General features: G+C 50.5%; 1 protein-coding gene across 1 annotated transcript; it reads left to right on the top strand.

The window, feature by feature from the left end:
* Positions 1-744: 744 nt before the first annotated feature.
* On the top strand, positions 745-3,132 carry LOC125520534 (putative laccase-11). Its single transcript, XM_048685491.2, has 3 exons — positions 745-1,407; positions 1,501-2,592; positions 2,686-3,132. Exons 1-3 carry the CDS (start codon positions 897-899, stop codon positions 2,814-2,816), a joined length of 1,734 nt encoding a protein of 577 aa, XP_048541448.1. The 5' UTR covers positions 745-896; the 3' UTR covers positions 2,817-3,132.
* Positions 3,133-15,312: the final 12,180 nt, after the last annotated feature.

Genomic DNA, 15,312 nt, shown 5'->3' with positions numbered 1-15,312 from the left:
ATGAAATTATCATTTACCTCTGGTTTCAATGATTAATGGCAGCCCACCAGCTTAAGCTTTGCAACAGTTTGTCGGTATAGGAACTCCTGCACCGTCCCACTTTCGGTGTTCCACATGGTGTTAATAGCAGATGCATACACCATACTGCCTGGGATGAAAATGTTGATCATCTTCTACCCCATCGACAAATTTCCTCTACCAAGCTTTACTGAAACTCTCAGCTATTGCAGGCTTTTGCTTTTAGCTGAGAACGAAACTGATATTCCAAGTCTCGCTTCTCGCCAAAAGAAAAGAAAAAGATATTCGAAGTCTCTCAAAAAGAAAAAAGGAAAAAGAGAAACTGATATTCCAAGACATGCCTGCGTTTAGGTGCACCATCATGTCAGCACAGCTGCATGGTGCACATGAAGTAGCGTGCTTAAATTAATATTCCTGGCCATCAAAGCATTTCCTAGGTTTCAGAATCAGAAACAAAAAAGGAGCCTGCCGTCAACTTGCACCGGTCGACGGATGAATCGTCGGACGCAACCACTCGCAGGGCCAGTCGATCCGATCCGGTGGCTGGAAAGATCGGCCAGTCGAGCAGAAAGAGCTAGCGGGGAGCGGCCCTATGTGACAATATTTCTATGCACGCCCACCAAACCCAGCCAACCACTATGACTGGGTGACCCCCTACCATGCACGCCACCACGAGCAGGCCAGGAGCACTGCCGCCGGCCGTTTATATAGCCACTCCAACCCTAGCTACTCATGTCACTCACCACCTCCATCCACTCTCTAGCCAGCGAGCTAGCGATCCATCTCCCTTGCAGCTCCTGCAGAGTTCGATCTAGCTTTACATAGCTAATCGATCGCGGAGTTGAAGTGTGGCCAGCAGGAAGCTAGCTAGCTGCACAATGGGAATGGATGCTCGCCGCCTCCGGTGCGCCTCGCCTGCATGCCTCCTCCTGGCCTTCCTCCTGGCCATGCCGGGCCTCACCGCCGGCCTCACCCGCCGCTACACCTTCAACGTGACCATGGCGACGGTGACGCGGCTGTGCACGACCAAGAGCATCCCGACGGTGAACGGGCGGTTCCCGGGGCCGAGGATCACGGTGCGGGAGGGCGACCGGCTCGTCGTCAACGTCCACAACAACATCAACAACAACGTCACCTTCCACTGGCACGGCGTGCGGCAGCTGCGCAGCGCCTGGGCGGACGGCCCGGCCTACATCACGCAGTGCCCCATGCGCCCCGGCCAGAGCTACGTCTACAACTTCCGCATCGTCGGCCAGCGCGGCACCCTCTGGTGGCACGCCCACTTCTCCTGGCTCCGCGCCACCCTCCACGGCCCCCTCGTCATCCTCCCGCCCCGCGGCGTCCCCTACCCCTTCCCCAAGCCCTACCGTGAAGTCCCCCTCATGCTCGGTACGTCTCCTACACTCCACTGTCCGCCATTTTTGTCACTGTGTGTGCTTCACCGACTGTAACTTACTAACGTGACTGCTGGTCGGTTGGCAGGTGAGTGGTTCAACGCCGACCCGGAGGCGGTGATCAAGCAGGCGCTGCAGACCGGCGGGGGGCCCAACGTGTCCGACGCCTACACCTTCAACGGCTTCCCTGGCCCGACGTACAACTGCTCGGGCGGCGCCAACAGCACGTTCAAGCTCAAGGTGAAGCCCGGGAGGACGTACATGCTGCGGCTCATCAACGCGGCGCTCAACGACGAGCTCTTCTTCGCGGTGGCCAACCACACGCTCACCGTCGTGCAGGCGGACGCCAGCTACGTCAAGCCGTTCGCCGCCAACACGCTCGTCATCTCGCCGGGGCAGACCATGGACGTGCTCCTCACCGCGGCCACCAACCCGTCCTCCACGGCCTTCGCCATCGCCGTCGCGCCCTACACCAACACGGTGGGCACCTTCGACAACACCACCGCCACCGCCGTCCTCGAGTACGCCCCGCAGCGGCCCGCCGCGCTCCGGGGCCTCCCGGCGCCGCCGCTCCCGCGGTACAACGACACGGGCGCGGTGACCAACTTCTCGTCCAACTTCCGGAGCCTGGCGAGCGCGCGGTACCCGGCGCGGGTGCCGCTGAGCGTGGACCGGAGCTTCTTCTTCGCCGTGGGGCTGGGCGCCGACCCGTGCCAGAGCCCGGTGAACGGGACGTGCCAGGGACCCAACAACACCCGGTTCGCGGCGAGCATCAACAACGTGTCGTTCGTGATGCCCAAGACGTCGCTCCTGCAGGCGCACTACCGGCGCCGGTACTACGGCGTGCTCGCGGCCAACTTCCCCGCGGCGCCGCTGCGCAAGTTCAACTACACCGGCACGCCGCCCAACAACACGTTCGTGACCCACGGCACCCGGGTGGTGCCGCTCGCCTTCAACACCTCCGTGGAGGTGGTGCTGCAGGACACCAGCATCCAGGGCGCCGAGAGCCACCCGCTGCACCTGCACGGCTACGACTTCCACGTCGTCGGGACCGGGTTCGGCAACTACGACGCCGCCAACGACACCGCCAGGTACAACCTCGTCGACCCGGTGCAGCGGAACACCATCAGCGTGCCCACCGCCGGCTGGGTCGCCATCCGCTTCGTCGCCAACAACCCCGGTAGGTTATTTTAACCACCTCCACTTGCACTAGCTTCAGGTTGACTTTGTGTTGACTGCTGCAGTATTGATTGAACCGTTGACTTTTTTGTAGGTGTTTGGATCATGCACTGCCACCTGGACGTGCACCTGAGCTGGGGCCTATCCATGGCGTGGCTTGTCAACGACGGGCCGCTGCCGAACCAGAAGCTGCCGCCTCCGCCCTCCGATATCCCCACGTGCTAGTAGCCTACGGCTCAGATCCTTGGCGATTTTGGTCCATGCGCGCGAGGCACGTTCGCACGCGTGCACGCATACATGCTCAATTTGGTGGTGGTCGAGGAATTCAGCTCGATCGGTTTGGCCTGACTGGATGAATGAATGAATGGTGTGCCCGTTTTTGTGATGTTTGGTTTTCTCTTGGAAAGAAAAAAAGAAAGATTGGTGTAACTGTAAACTTGTAAGCAAGTTCCATGGATGGCGTCGTGTAATTCATGTTTTTTGAAAGGGAATGCCGTTATTCTTCCATTGCACCTTTTCCTTCTCACCCCTGGAACATCTGTTGATTGTTGGGTTCAAGATTACTAGCTAGGCAATTTATTAGTACTGTTTATAGTGTGTATACAATATTAAATCGTATTCTGGACCAGCTAATGATTTACGGAAATGTTATTGTGGTGATGTTCGCTGAGAGAGCATGACAAATCGAATGTTTTTCATGGCAATTTATGTTGTCGTGGGGATGGCAATTTTCTTTAGCAAACGCGACAAATCATGGCAAAAAATCTGAATTGGGCCGTCCTCACGATAACATAAAATCCTTCGAGCGCCTCGGCCTGCACACAACCAGGGGGAAGGCATGATGCGGGAGCACCTCAAGCAGCACCTGTGCGTCGTGGAGGCACACCCCATGTAGGGGACCGGGCAGCCCTCCGCTTCCTCCTACAAGGCACGGAGGAAGCACTTGTTGTGCATGCAGTGGTGGACCAGTGTGCAGGGATAAACCACTTCGTTGCCCTCTTCGCTGTTCCGCTGCTCATCTTAAAGATCATCTCTAGCAACGCTCTCCATACAATAGACCTGCGCTTCGTCATCGCGGACACGCTATAGAAGCTCGTCATTGACGCCACGTTCCTCATATGGTCGCGCCTCCCCATCACCTTCACCGGCCTCGACTTGTCCGTCGCGCTCTTCTCGTTCGCGACGCTCCCCAAGATGCTTATCATGGGCATCAACGGCGGACCTATGTGTGTTCCTGGGGGCTGCGCCCCCCCCCCCCCCCCCCCCCCGCCTTCCAACCAACTTGTGAAGAATTTTTTGGAAGGGCTTAGATGGGAACCTTTTAGCTCCCCCCCCCTCAAACACTCATATTTTCTCTTTCGCCCCTAGCAGATTCCTTTTAGCTTCGTCAGTGATGGGCATCCAGGATCCAGCTCCTCGTCTGTATGTACAGCCTCCACCCCAATGGCCTCGTGGTGCAGCTCAACGTGCTCCAGTCCATCATCTGGTATATGTACTGTTGTTCCTCTTCGATTTCCACGTCACGTGCATGCTCATCTCGAAGAGGTTCCCGGCGGCCGACATGCGCGTCAACCCTGATGTCTTGTCGCTCGACGACAGCCACGCCGAGGTGCGGGCCAAGATCGCACCCGGCAGGAGGAGGAAAATGGATCGACGATGGGGAGAGGGAAAGGGGATAGGGAGAGGAGAGGATAGAGGAAGAAGATAAGGGGATAGGAAGACTTGTGGATCCATATTGTCAGTGAGAGTAGATGATGAACCTGGCCAGGATCATATCTTATCCCAATGCACCAAACATGTTTAGAGTTAGGATAGACAGAAATCAGAGAATTCAGGGTACCGACTTTGAAGATTTGAAGGTGAGGGTTGACCTCTATAACGTGAGGGTTTATTTCAGACTTTACTCGAAGTGAATATAACCATTGCTCCTAGTCTTCATTTTTAAAACTCACCCTTGGCATGCCAGTAAAAGGAAACTCACTCCTGGCGCATTACTAAATTGTTTGTTAGCTAACTCAGGAACATGCGTGCAGTGCCAAGGTACACGTGAAGTTTGAACAACACACCAATAGAAAAGGGTACCAAGTGGCGTGCCCCCTGGCGCATCAAGGCCCTACGCGCGCGAGCAGACACGGCACTCCACTGACCGCTCCGTCATCCCCGATTGCTGCACGATATAAGCAGACAAATGCCACCCCGGGAGCTCTACCACTTGGCTCGTCGCCCCCAACAGCCCTCCTCCCTCCCTCCCTCGCTCTGTCGCTCTGCTCTGCCCTGCCCCTCACGTCCTCCCGTTTCCGCCGACCAAGTTTCGTCTCCGATCGAGCTCACGACCGGGCGCGCTGATCGGAAGGAAGGAGGCGGAGACCGGGTGGAAAGGCGCGTCCATGGACAAGTGCGGGCTGTCGAAGAAGAGGGGCTGGAAAGGAGCAATGGCCACGCGCAGGAGCGGCGGCGGGCCGTCGTCGTTCCCGCGGCGGTGCGCGCGGCTCGTCAGGGAGCAGCGCGCCCGGTTCTACATCGCGCGCCGCTGCGTCGCCATGCTCGCGTGCTGGCGCCACTACTCCTGATTCCTGAAGCTGTAATGCATATGTATTGACTAGTAGCTGTAATACAAGGGGAGACTCGATCGGTGGAGCACCTGTTTCTTTTCTTCTTCTACTGTAGTTGACATAGTATGTGCTTGATTTTATATGAGGAGATTTGTGGAATCACCATATTCATCTTCTGTGAATCCATTTTGCCTTCTCGGTAGATCTTTTTTTTACCAGCAAGAAACACTGGAAAGGCTTCAAAATGTACCGTACTATGTTCTGCACTAATTAATTACATATTTGTAAGAGGGAAAAGAGAAAAAGGAGAGGGGCAGGCAGCGCCGCAGCCGCTGCGTTGCACTGCCCTGGCATCTGGCAAGCAATATGGCGCGCTCTGCTGCTGCTGCATGCAAGCTCTGCACTGTTGAGCGTCCAGCGCTGACGCCGACACGCCGTGAATTATCGCGCCCTAAACGACGCAGTCCGTACCTGAGCATTCTGTTCCTACTTCCTATGGCTCGCAACTTGCCAGCCATTACAGCTAAAGGGGAAAAAAGGCTCCCCCCTTTGGACAGCAGGACCAGATAAGATCGATGTAGCAAGTGATAAGAGTGGCAGTGTACTTCATGGCCTTCCCCTACGCCTAGCTACCGGTGGTAGACTGCATATGCCGTCGAGCACCAGTACGTGTGCTCAGATAAGCATCTCCTTAATGTAATTTCAAATAAGCTATGGTGTTTTTTTTCTTTTAAAAATAGCCATAGGTTTGGTTTAAATTACATCAATGGAGCTTCGGGTACAATCAAATTATGGTAACGGAACTCTAAACCCACAGACACAAAAACAAATCGAGACCAAGTGGAGATTACAACTAGACTACAAGCATCAAAAAGAACCATGGCTCTCGTCGACGATGGACAACATCGAAAAATCCAGCCATCGAAGTACCTACAGAGGACCGTAGATGATCAAACCTTGTTGAATCGATGCGGTAATAAAACAATACATATGAGGATGGCAAACATCCGAAACATATAGGTGGGGCCGGGGCATCACTCCGATCTAGTCAGGCAACCAAGCTAGTTGCCAGATCGGGCTGACGTCCTTGCTTGTAAGGGCTCGAAAAGAAGGGGTGTTAGAAAAGACAATGTTGTTGCCAACGATGGCCATCGAGTCATGTCGACATACAACCAACCGCTATCCATGAAGAAGAATAGGGACAAAACTCCCAAGCTGCTCGGCTATGCCACACCTAGCACCACCTACACATGATTAGAGCTTAAGGATTTTTATTCATCATCATCCCCGTCCAAACCAATGTCAATATAAGATGTACTACAGAACAGAAGAAAGACAGGAGCCCCCTCCCCCCCCCCCCCCCCCCCCCGCCGGAAAAAATCATTGAAAGTTGGAACCCACTTTGTATTATCTTAATGTGTGCCACCCCGAACAACACATAGAATATGATGGAGGTCATAAACGACGTGTTATGTATGTCAAGTGTGTAAGAGCATCTGCAGCCGGACCCCTCATATCGACCGGGCAGACAACCCAATCAGTGACCAATTGCAAAAATGCCACCCAACCGGTCTCCCTCAAACTAGCCCTATACGCCCAGGTTGTTCGGCACGCCTCAAATCTAGCCCATATCTTGGGCGAATATAGGGACGCTCGGATGCATCCGCCACATCGGATCCGATAGATCAGACCCACCTCCCCCCTCCAAACGACTAAGTCCATCAAATCAACCACCCTCGAGCCGTCGCCATCCTCCACCCTTGCACCCGGCCCTCGCCGCCGCCATCATCCGCCATTTCCCATGTTCGAGATGTCGTCACCGAGGAACCCTTCTCCCACCGCAAGCATGGATGATGCCTCACGAAGTCTGTGCAAGGCGGAGAACATCACCGTGGAGGGAGAGGCGAAGGAAAAAGTGGGCCTAAGAAGTTGCAGACAAGGAGCTGCTCCACATCGACGTGGACGTGTACGGTCTGGTGCGGCCGTTCGCGTCCGCCCACACTTTCGAGCAGGAAGGTGTGCCATCCGCCCCGCTCGGGACCAACTCTGTTCCGCCATCTGAATGGGCAGGGATACCGGATGGCTAGACACAACAGGATGCATGAGAGATTGTGCATGACTCTCCACAACTCCAATAGGCGCAGTATGCCTCAGGAACCACCAACGTTGGGTCTGCCCAGGTCATGTTCCACAAAATGGATGAGGAGGACATGGTACATTTTTTTGCCCCACTTTGTATTGATTCATTCATTTGTTGTGTATGTCATTAGATCAATTTAGGGATTAATGTTGGATATGCCATTGAATGAGTTTGTTGCATATGCCATTAGTTTATTTTTGCTATATAATCACTTAGGAGGTTATCATGGAGGACATGGTCAATGACGGCCAAGAGTCTATGTATTATGACTTGGGGGATACCCATTCTCCTATGCATGATGTTAGGCAAACATCAGGCCCTCCTAACAAAAAATATACCCAAAACAATAGGTCCGACATTCACAAGCCATGAGGATGTTTCGTTGTGTCAAGCTTGGTTGGCCACAAGCATAGACCCTATATAGATCAAGCAAAAGGGAAACACGTATTGGAAAAAGATCCACAAGCATTACCATGAACGCAAGGAATATGTGGAGTCGAACCCTATCCATACAATCCATAATGAGGACACTCCAAAATAGATGTTCCACCATCCATGAGAGCATGAACAGGTTTTGTGGCCACTATTCTTTTGTGGTTGACCGAAACCAAAGTGTTATTGGAATCAATAGTCATGTAAGTCGACTTGCTTCATTTTGTCATCATTTGCACTGCTAACTTTGTTTGTTCCATTCTCATGAGTGACTCTTGTTTGCTAGACAGAGTTGGCAGCCACTTTGTACTGACAAACCGAGGGAAAGCCATTCACTTTGTGCTATTTGTTGGTTGAAATTGAATGGGAAACCAAAGTGGCAACAACTTGTCGATGACCTCGAATTTGAAGAAAAACGATGGCACAAGCTCACAAGAATCCATTGGATTGGATGATGAATATGAGAAGGTGGAGGAGAAGAGGGGCAAGCCACCGTGCCAAAGAGGAACTTCCAAATGATGGGAAACAAGTGGGAGAAGGGTAGGGCCACTCATGGCTCCGCTATGAGTAGAATGTCCGCCACATGGGCAAGCATTTTTCCACCAAGGAGGACAAGAAGGAAAAGAGGTACAAGCTCTTCTTGGGTGTGCAAAAGGAGATGATGGATTGGGATCGGGAGAATGCAAGCAACAATTAGAGCTTGAGAGGGAGAAGATACACTTGGAGAAGCTTGAGGCATATGTTGAATGGGAGCTCGAGAAGGCAAAGACTTTTGGATCAATATTGAGCTTGAGAAAGAGAAGGTGCAGTCGGCTCAGGACATGGAGGATTTCAGGTTCATGTTGGCTTATGCTACCGTCTTGGATCTGGAAGGCAAGAAGTGGCTTTAGGCGAAGAGGGAGATCGACGTGTGCAAATAGAGCATGACCGCTGCTGTCGCGAGCGAAAGGTTCATTCTCGTATCGCTTATCTATGCATTGTCGTATTTCATTTGGCATGTTGAATTGTTGTTTTATTTTGCCTTGTTGCATTATTGAGCTGGTGGTGAATTTGTGCTATATTATGGATGTGTATGGCTTTGAGAGTTTGGATATGTGGGGTGTCTTTGTACGAGAGGACAAATGAGTGGCCGTCTGGCGATGCGTCCGTGGACGTTTATGGAGTCAGATTTGCCCAGTCCAGTTGTAGACGCTCTAAGTGAAGGAAATATGCCCTAGAGGCAATAATAAAGTTGTTATTTATATTACCTTATGTCACGATAAATGTTTATTATTCATGCTAGAATTGTATTAACTGGAAAGTTAGTACATGTGTGAATACATAGACAAAATAAAGTGTCCCTAGTATGCCTCTACTTGACTAGCTCGTTAATCAAAGATGGTTAAGTTTCCTGACCATAGACATGTGTTGTCATTTGATGAACGAGATCACATCATTAGAGAATGATGTGATGGACAGGACCCATCTGTTAGCTTAGCATAATGATCGTTAAGTTTTATTGTTATTGCTTTCTTCATGACTTATACATGTGTCTCTGACTATGAGATTATGCAACTCCCGGATACCAGAGGAACACCTTGTGTGCTATCAAACATCATGACGTAACTGGGTGATTATAAAGATGCTCTACAGGTGTCTCGGAAGGTGTTTGTTGGGTTGGCATAGATCAAGATTAGGATTTGTCACTCCGAGTATCGGAGAGGTATCTCTGGGCCTTCTCGGTAATGCACATAACTATAAGCCTTGCAAGCAATGTAACTAATGAGTTAGTTATGGGATGATGCACTACGAACGAGTAAAGAGACTTGCCGGTAATGAGATTGAACTAGGTATGATGATACCGATGATCGAATCTCGGGCAAGTAACATACCGATGACAAAGGGAATAACGTATGTTGTTATTGTGGTTTGACCGATAAAGATCTTCGTAGAATATGTAGGAACCAATATTGCATCTAGGTTCCGCTATTGTTTATTGACCGGAGATGTGTCTCGGTCATGTCTACATAGTTCTCGAACCCGTAGGGTCCGCACGTTTAACGTTCGATGACGATTTGTATTATGAGTCATGTGTTTTGGTGACCGAAGTTTGTTCGGAGTCCCGGATGAGATCACGGACATGACGAGGAGTCTCGAAATGGTCAAGAGGTAAAGATTCATATATTGGAAGATAGTATTCGGACATCGGAATGGTTTCAAGTGGTTCGGGTATTTTACCGGAGTACCGGGGGGTTACTGGAACCCCCTGGGGGAAGTATTGGGCCTAGATGAGCCTTAGTGGAGAGAGAGTAGGGTCGTAAGGGGTGCCCCCCCATGGCAGTCCGAATTGGACTAGGGGAGGGGCAGCGTCCCCCTTTCCCTCTTCATGCTTCCTTTTCCCCTCCGGTGAAGAAAGGAAAAGGGGGGGCGAATCCTACTAGGAGTGGAGTCCTAGTAGGACTCCCCCCATGGCGCGCGCCTCCTGGCCGGCCGCCTCCTCCTCCCCTCCTTTATATATGTCGGAGTTAATGACCACGGGTAGCCTCATCAGCCCCCCATAGTATTTCAAGACATCGGGGGCGGTTGCGCCCCTCAGGCATCGAAGACAAAGAACCGACTTCTTGGGGCCGGCTGGTCCAAGCGGCCGACTGCTAGAAGGCGGTGGAGCCCACAAGGCGGCGACGGGACGGGCTAACTCCTAGCAGGTGGCCTCCAGGGAGGCCGGCTTCTAGCAGGCGGCCCCTCACTCCCTCGAAGTTAGCACCTCATTATAACGACCAGACGGGGTGTGGCTACAGCGCAGCCTGCCACCCCCGAATCCAGGGCTGAGCGTGGCTACAGTGCCGTACCGGGCGAACAACCCTTGCCCGACGCTGCAATGTTGCCACGCCACCCGTGACATCACCATGGCAGAGAAGGCCATGCTCCCACGACGGGCTGTCAGTACGGCCCGCAGGCGGCGGGCCCTACCTGTCTGCGAGACGCCAGAAGGTGGCGAGCCCTGACTAGTCGGCGCGGGGGACGCCGACTCCAAGCAGGCGGCCCTCCCCCTCTCTTGAAGTCTATGCACCATTAACCAGATAAGATGGGATGTGGCTACAGTGAGCGCCCGCCAGGCGGTGGGACTGTAGCCACGCTTCCCTAACAAAGCATGCATCATCAGTGGCATGGCTATAGTGCCAAGCAGCCGGCAAGACCCGCAAGCCGCGGGCTCGGCCTGTCGGCCAAGTACAATGCAGGCGGCGGGACCCACCACATGGCGGGCCCCAGTAGCCGGCGGAGAAGCCGGCGACCAGAGACACTGAACACTGGGTCCCACACACGGCCATATTACCATTGTACCCCCGGGGGGTAGGCCTATATAAATCCCCCGGGGCACCCATGCAAAGGGTTCAGAACCTTAGCAGATTTACACACCCATAAAGAGAGGGGAAGAGAGGCTAGCCTTGCTCATCTTTCTCGTCTAGCAAAACAGCTCAAGGAGCAACTTTGTAGTCACCTTTGTTGAGATAGTGATCATGCGGAGACCCCGCAGAGCAGGACTAGGGATGTTATCTCCTAGGAGAGCCCTGAACCTGGTTAAGATCCACCGGCTTAGGCGTTCTCGCTCACTCCCGCCTCTAGAGCCTGACGATGTCCTCTTGGCCCTCTCCATGATAAGCCACCCCTTGGCATATGTCGCACCACAACCCCGACAATATACACGGGCAGGGGGCACCCCATAGCACATCAATTGTTCTCTTAGCTATGTGCAGTGCCCCCCTCCATAGTTTACTCCTCCGGTCATAGCGTCGTAGTGCTTAGGCGAAGCCATGCATGGATCATATCACCATCACCGTCACCATGCTGCCGGGCTGACGGAACTCTCCCTTGACCCTCTGCTGGATCAAGAGTTGGAGGGACGTCATCGAGCTGAACGTGTGCTGAACTCGGAGGTGTCGTACGTTCTGCACTTGATCGGTTGGATCGCGAAGACGTTCGACTACATCAACCGTGTTAACCTTACGCTCCCACTTTCGGTCTACGAGGGTACGTGGACACACTCTCCCCCTCTGGTTGCTATGCATCTCCTAGATAGATCTTGCGTGATCGTAGGAATTTTTTTTGAAATTGCATGCTATGTTCCCCAAAAGTGGCATCCGAGCCAGGTCTATGCGTAGATGATATGCACGAGTAGAACACAAAGAATTGTGGAAGATAATAGTCATACTGCTTACCACCAACGTCTTATTTTGATTCGGTGGTATTGTTGGATGAAGCGACCCGGATCAACATTACATGACCACGTTCATGAGACCGGTGACGATGCCATGTACCCGCATCAACATTACATGACCCATTTTTAATTTTTTTTGGAATGAACACATCATTCAATTTGACATACAGAGTACTAAAGATTTCATCGAAAACTTATAGCAGCTTGCCAAACAAAGGCTAATAGAAAAAAGAATAGAGGTATAACAGGCATAATATCCACGATTGGATTGAAAATAGCATAAGCTTTGGGTAATTTGGCAAAGAAAAAAACTAGTAGGTAGGGCAATAGACCTGATCTAAGCACCCCTCCCAAGGACACTGCCCTACAGAGAAAGGCAACCAAAGGACAGCAAATTCTACTGACTGGAATCAGCTGAGTACATGTCCACTCGACCAACATCTCCACTCGGATATCCGACCAGTATATCATCACTCGACCGTCCAAGAACCACTCGGAGTATAGAAGGTCTAAAGTCACTCCAGATAGCAACGGTCAGGCATTCACTCCATGGCATTAATGATCAGTTATATGACTTCATTACTGGCGTTACCAGTAACGCCTCATCTTTATGTACATTGAACCCTATGTAACGGGGGATGGCTGGGGTCCTAGCGCACTCTATATAAGCCACCCCCTCCTCTGGGACAAGGGTTTGCACCCCCTGTAACTTCACGCATAATCCAATCGACCAAGCCTCCGGGCACTGAGACGTAGGGTTGTTACTTCCTCCGCGAAGGGCCTAAACTCGTACATCTTGTGTGCACAATCTCGCCGTAGCTAGGATCTTACCTTTACATCCCTACCCCCCCTATTCTACTGTCAGACTTAGAACCACAACAACCGGTTCTACCGACGTGCTTTTGCACACAGGTGGCTGGCGGGTGTCTGTTTCTCCAACTTTAGTTGAATCAAATTTGACTACAACCAGTCTTTGTTGAAGGTTAAAACAACACACTTGACAAAAAATCGTTGTGGTTTTGATGTGTAGGTAAGAACGGTTCTTGCTAGAAGCCCGTAGCAGCCACGTAAAATTTCAACAACAAAGTAGAGGACGTCCAACTTGTTTTTGCAGGGCATGTTGTGATGTGATATGGTCAAGACGTGTGAGATATAAATTGTTGTATGAGATGATCATGTTTTGTAAAAGTTATCGACAACTGGAAGGAGCCTTATGGTTGTCGCTTTATTGTATGAAATGCAATCACCATGTAATTGCTTTACTTTATCACTAAGCGGTAGCGATAGTCGTAGAAGCAATAATTGGCGAGATGACAACGACGCTACGATGGAGATCAAGGTGTCAAGCCGGTGACGATGGAGATCATGATGGTGCTTTGGATATGGAGATCAAAGGCACAAAATGATGATGGCCATATCATGTCACCTATTTTGATTGCATGTGATGTTTATCTTTTATGCATCTTATTTTTCTTAGTACGGCGGTAGCATTATAAGATAATCCCTCACTAAATTTCAGGGTATAAGTGTTCTCCCTGAGTATGCACCATTGCTACAGTTCGTCATGCCGAGACACCACATGATGATCGGGTGTGATAAGCTCTACGTTCACATACAACGGGTGCAAGCCAGTTTTGCACATGCAGGATACTCGGGTTAAACTTGACGAGCCTAGCATATGTAGATATGGCCTCAGAACACTGAGTCCGAAAGGTCGAATGTGAATCATATAGTAGATATGATCAACATAGAGATGTTCACCATTGAAAACTAGTCCATCTCACGTGATGATCGGACATGGTTTAGTTGATATCGATCACGCGATCATTTAGATGACCAGAGGGATGTCTATTGAGCTTTAATTTATCATGAACTTAGTCATGATAGTTTTTTTTTGCATATCTATGTTGTTGTAGATCAATGGCCCGTGCTACCGTTCCCTTGAATTTTAATGCGTTCCTAGAGAAAGCTAAGTTGAAAGATGATGGTAGCAACTACACGGACTGGGTCCGTAACTTGAGGATTATCCTCATTGCTACACAGAAGAATTACATCCTGGAAGCACCGCTAGGTGCAAGGCCCGTTGCAGGAGCAACTCCAGACATTATGAACGCCTGGCAGACCAAAGCTGATGACTACTCGATAGTTCAGTGTGCCATGCTTTACGGCTTAGAATTGGGACTTCAAAGATGTTTTGAACGTCATGGAGCATATGAGATGTTCCAAGAGTTGAAGTTAATATTTCAAGAAAATGCCCGAGTTGAGAGATATGAAGTCTCCAACAAGTTCTATAGCTGCAAGATGGAGGAGAACAGTCCTGTCAGTGAACACATACTCAGAAAGTCTGGGTACCATAACCACTTGACTCAGCTGGGAGTTAATCTTCCCGATGATAGTGTCATTGACAGAGCTCTTCAATCACTGCCACCAAGATATAAAGGCTTCATGATGAACTATAATATGCAAGGGACGGAAAAGACAATTCCCGAGCTCTTCGCAATGCTAAAGGCTGCGGAGGTAGAAATCAAGAAGGATCATCAAGTGTTGATAGTTAACAGGACCACTAGTTCCAAGAAAAAGGGCAAAGGTAAGAAGGGGAACTTCAAGAATAACAGCAAGCAAGTTGCTGCCCAAGGGAAGAAACCCAAGTCTGGACCTAAGTCTGAAAGTGAGTGCTTCTACTGCAAAGGGACTGGTCACTGGAGGCGGAACTGCCCCAAGTATTCGGCGGATAAGAAGGATGGCAAAGTGAAAGGTATATTTGAAGGAAATATGCCCTAGGGGCAATAATAAAGTTATTATTTATTTCCTTATATCATGATAAATGTTTATTATTCATGCTAGAATTGTATTAACCGGAAACATAATACATGTGTGAATACATAGACAAACAGAGTGTAACTAGTATGCCTCTACTTGACTAGCTCGTTAATCAAAGATGGTTATGTTTCCTAACCATGAACAAGGAGTTGTTATTTGATTAACGAGATCACATCATTAGGTGAATGATCTGATTGACTTGACCCATTCCATTAGCTTAGCACCCGATCGTTTAGTATGTTGCTATTGCTTTCTTCATGACTTATACATGTTCCTATGACTATGAGATTATGCAACTCCCGTTTGCCGGAGGAACACTTTGTGTGCTACCAAACGTCACAACGTAAATGGGTGATTATAAAGGTGCTCTACAGGTGTCTCCAAAGGTACATGTTGGGTTGGCGTATTTTGAGATTAGGATTTGTCACTCCGATTGTCGGAGAGGTATCTCTGGGCCCTCTCGGTAATGCACATCACATAAGCCTTGCAAGCATTGCAACTAATGAGTTAGTTGCGAGATGATGTATTACGAAACGAGTAAAGAGACTTGCCGGTAACGAGATTGAACTAGGTATTGAGATA

This window comes from Triticum urartu, chromosome 1A (assembly GCF_056163025.1).
Source record: "Triticum urartu cultivar PI428250 chromosome 1A, HENAU_Tu73, whole genome shotgun sequence".
In the NCBI taxonomy this organism is placed as follows: domain Eukaryota; kingdom Viridiplantae; phylum Streptophyta; class Magnoliopsida; order Poales; family Poaceae; genus Triticum; species Triticum urartu.
The sequence above is the reverse complement of the archived record's forward strand: the minus strand, read 5'-3'. Positions and strand labels throughout refer to the sequence as shown.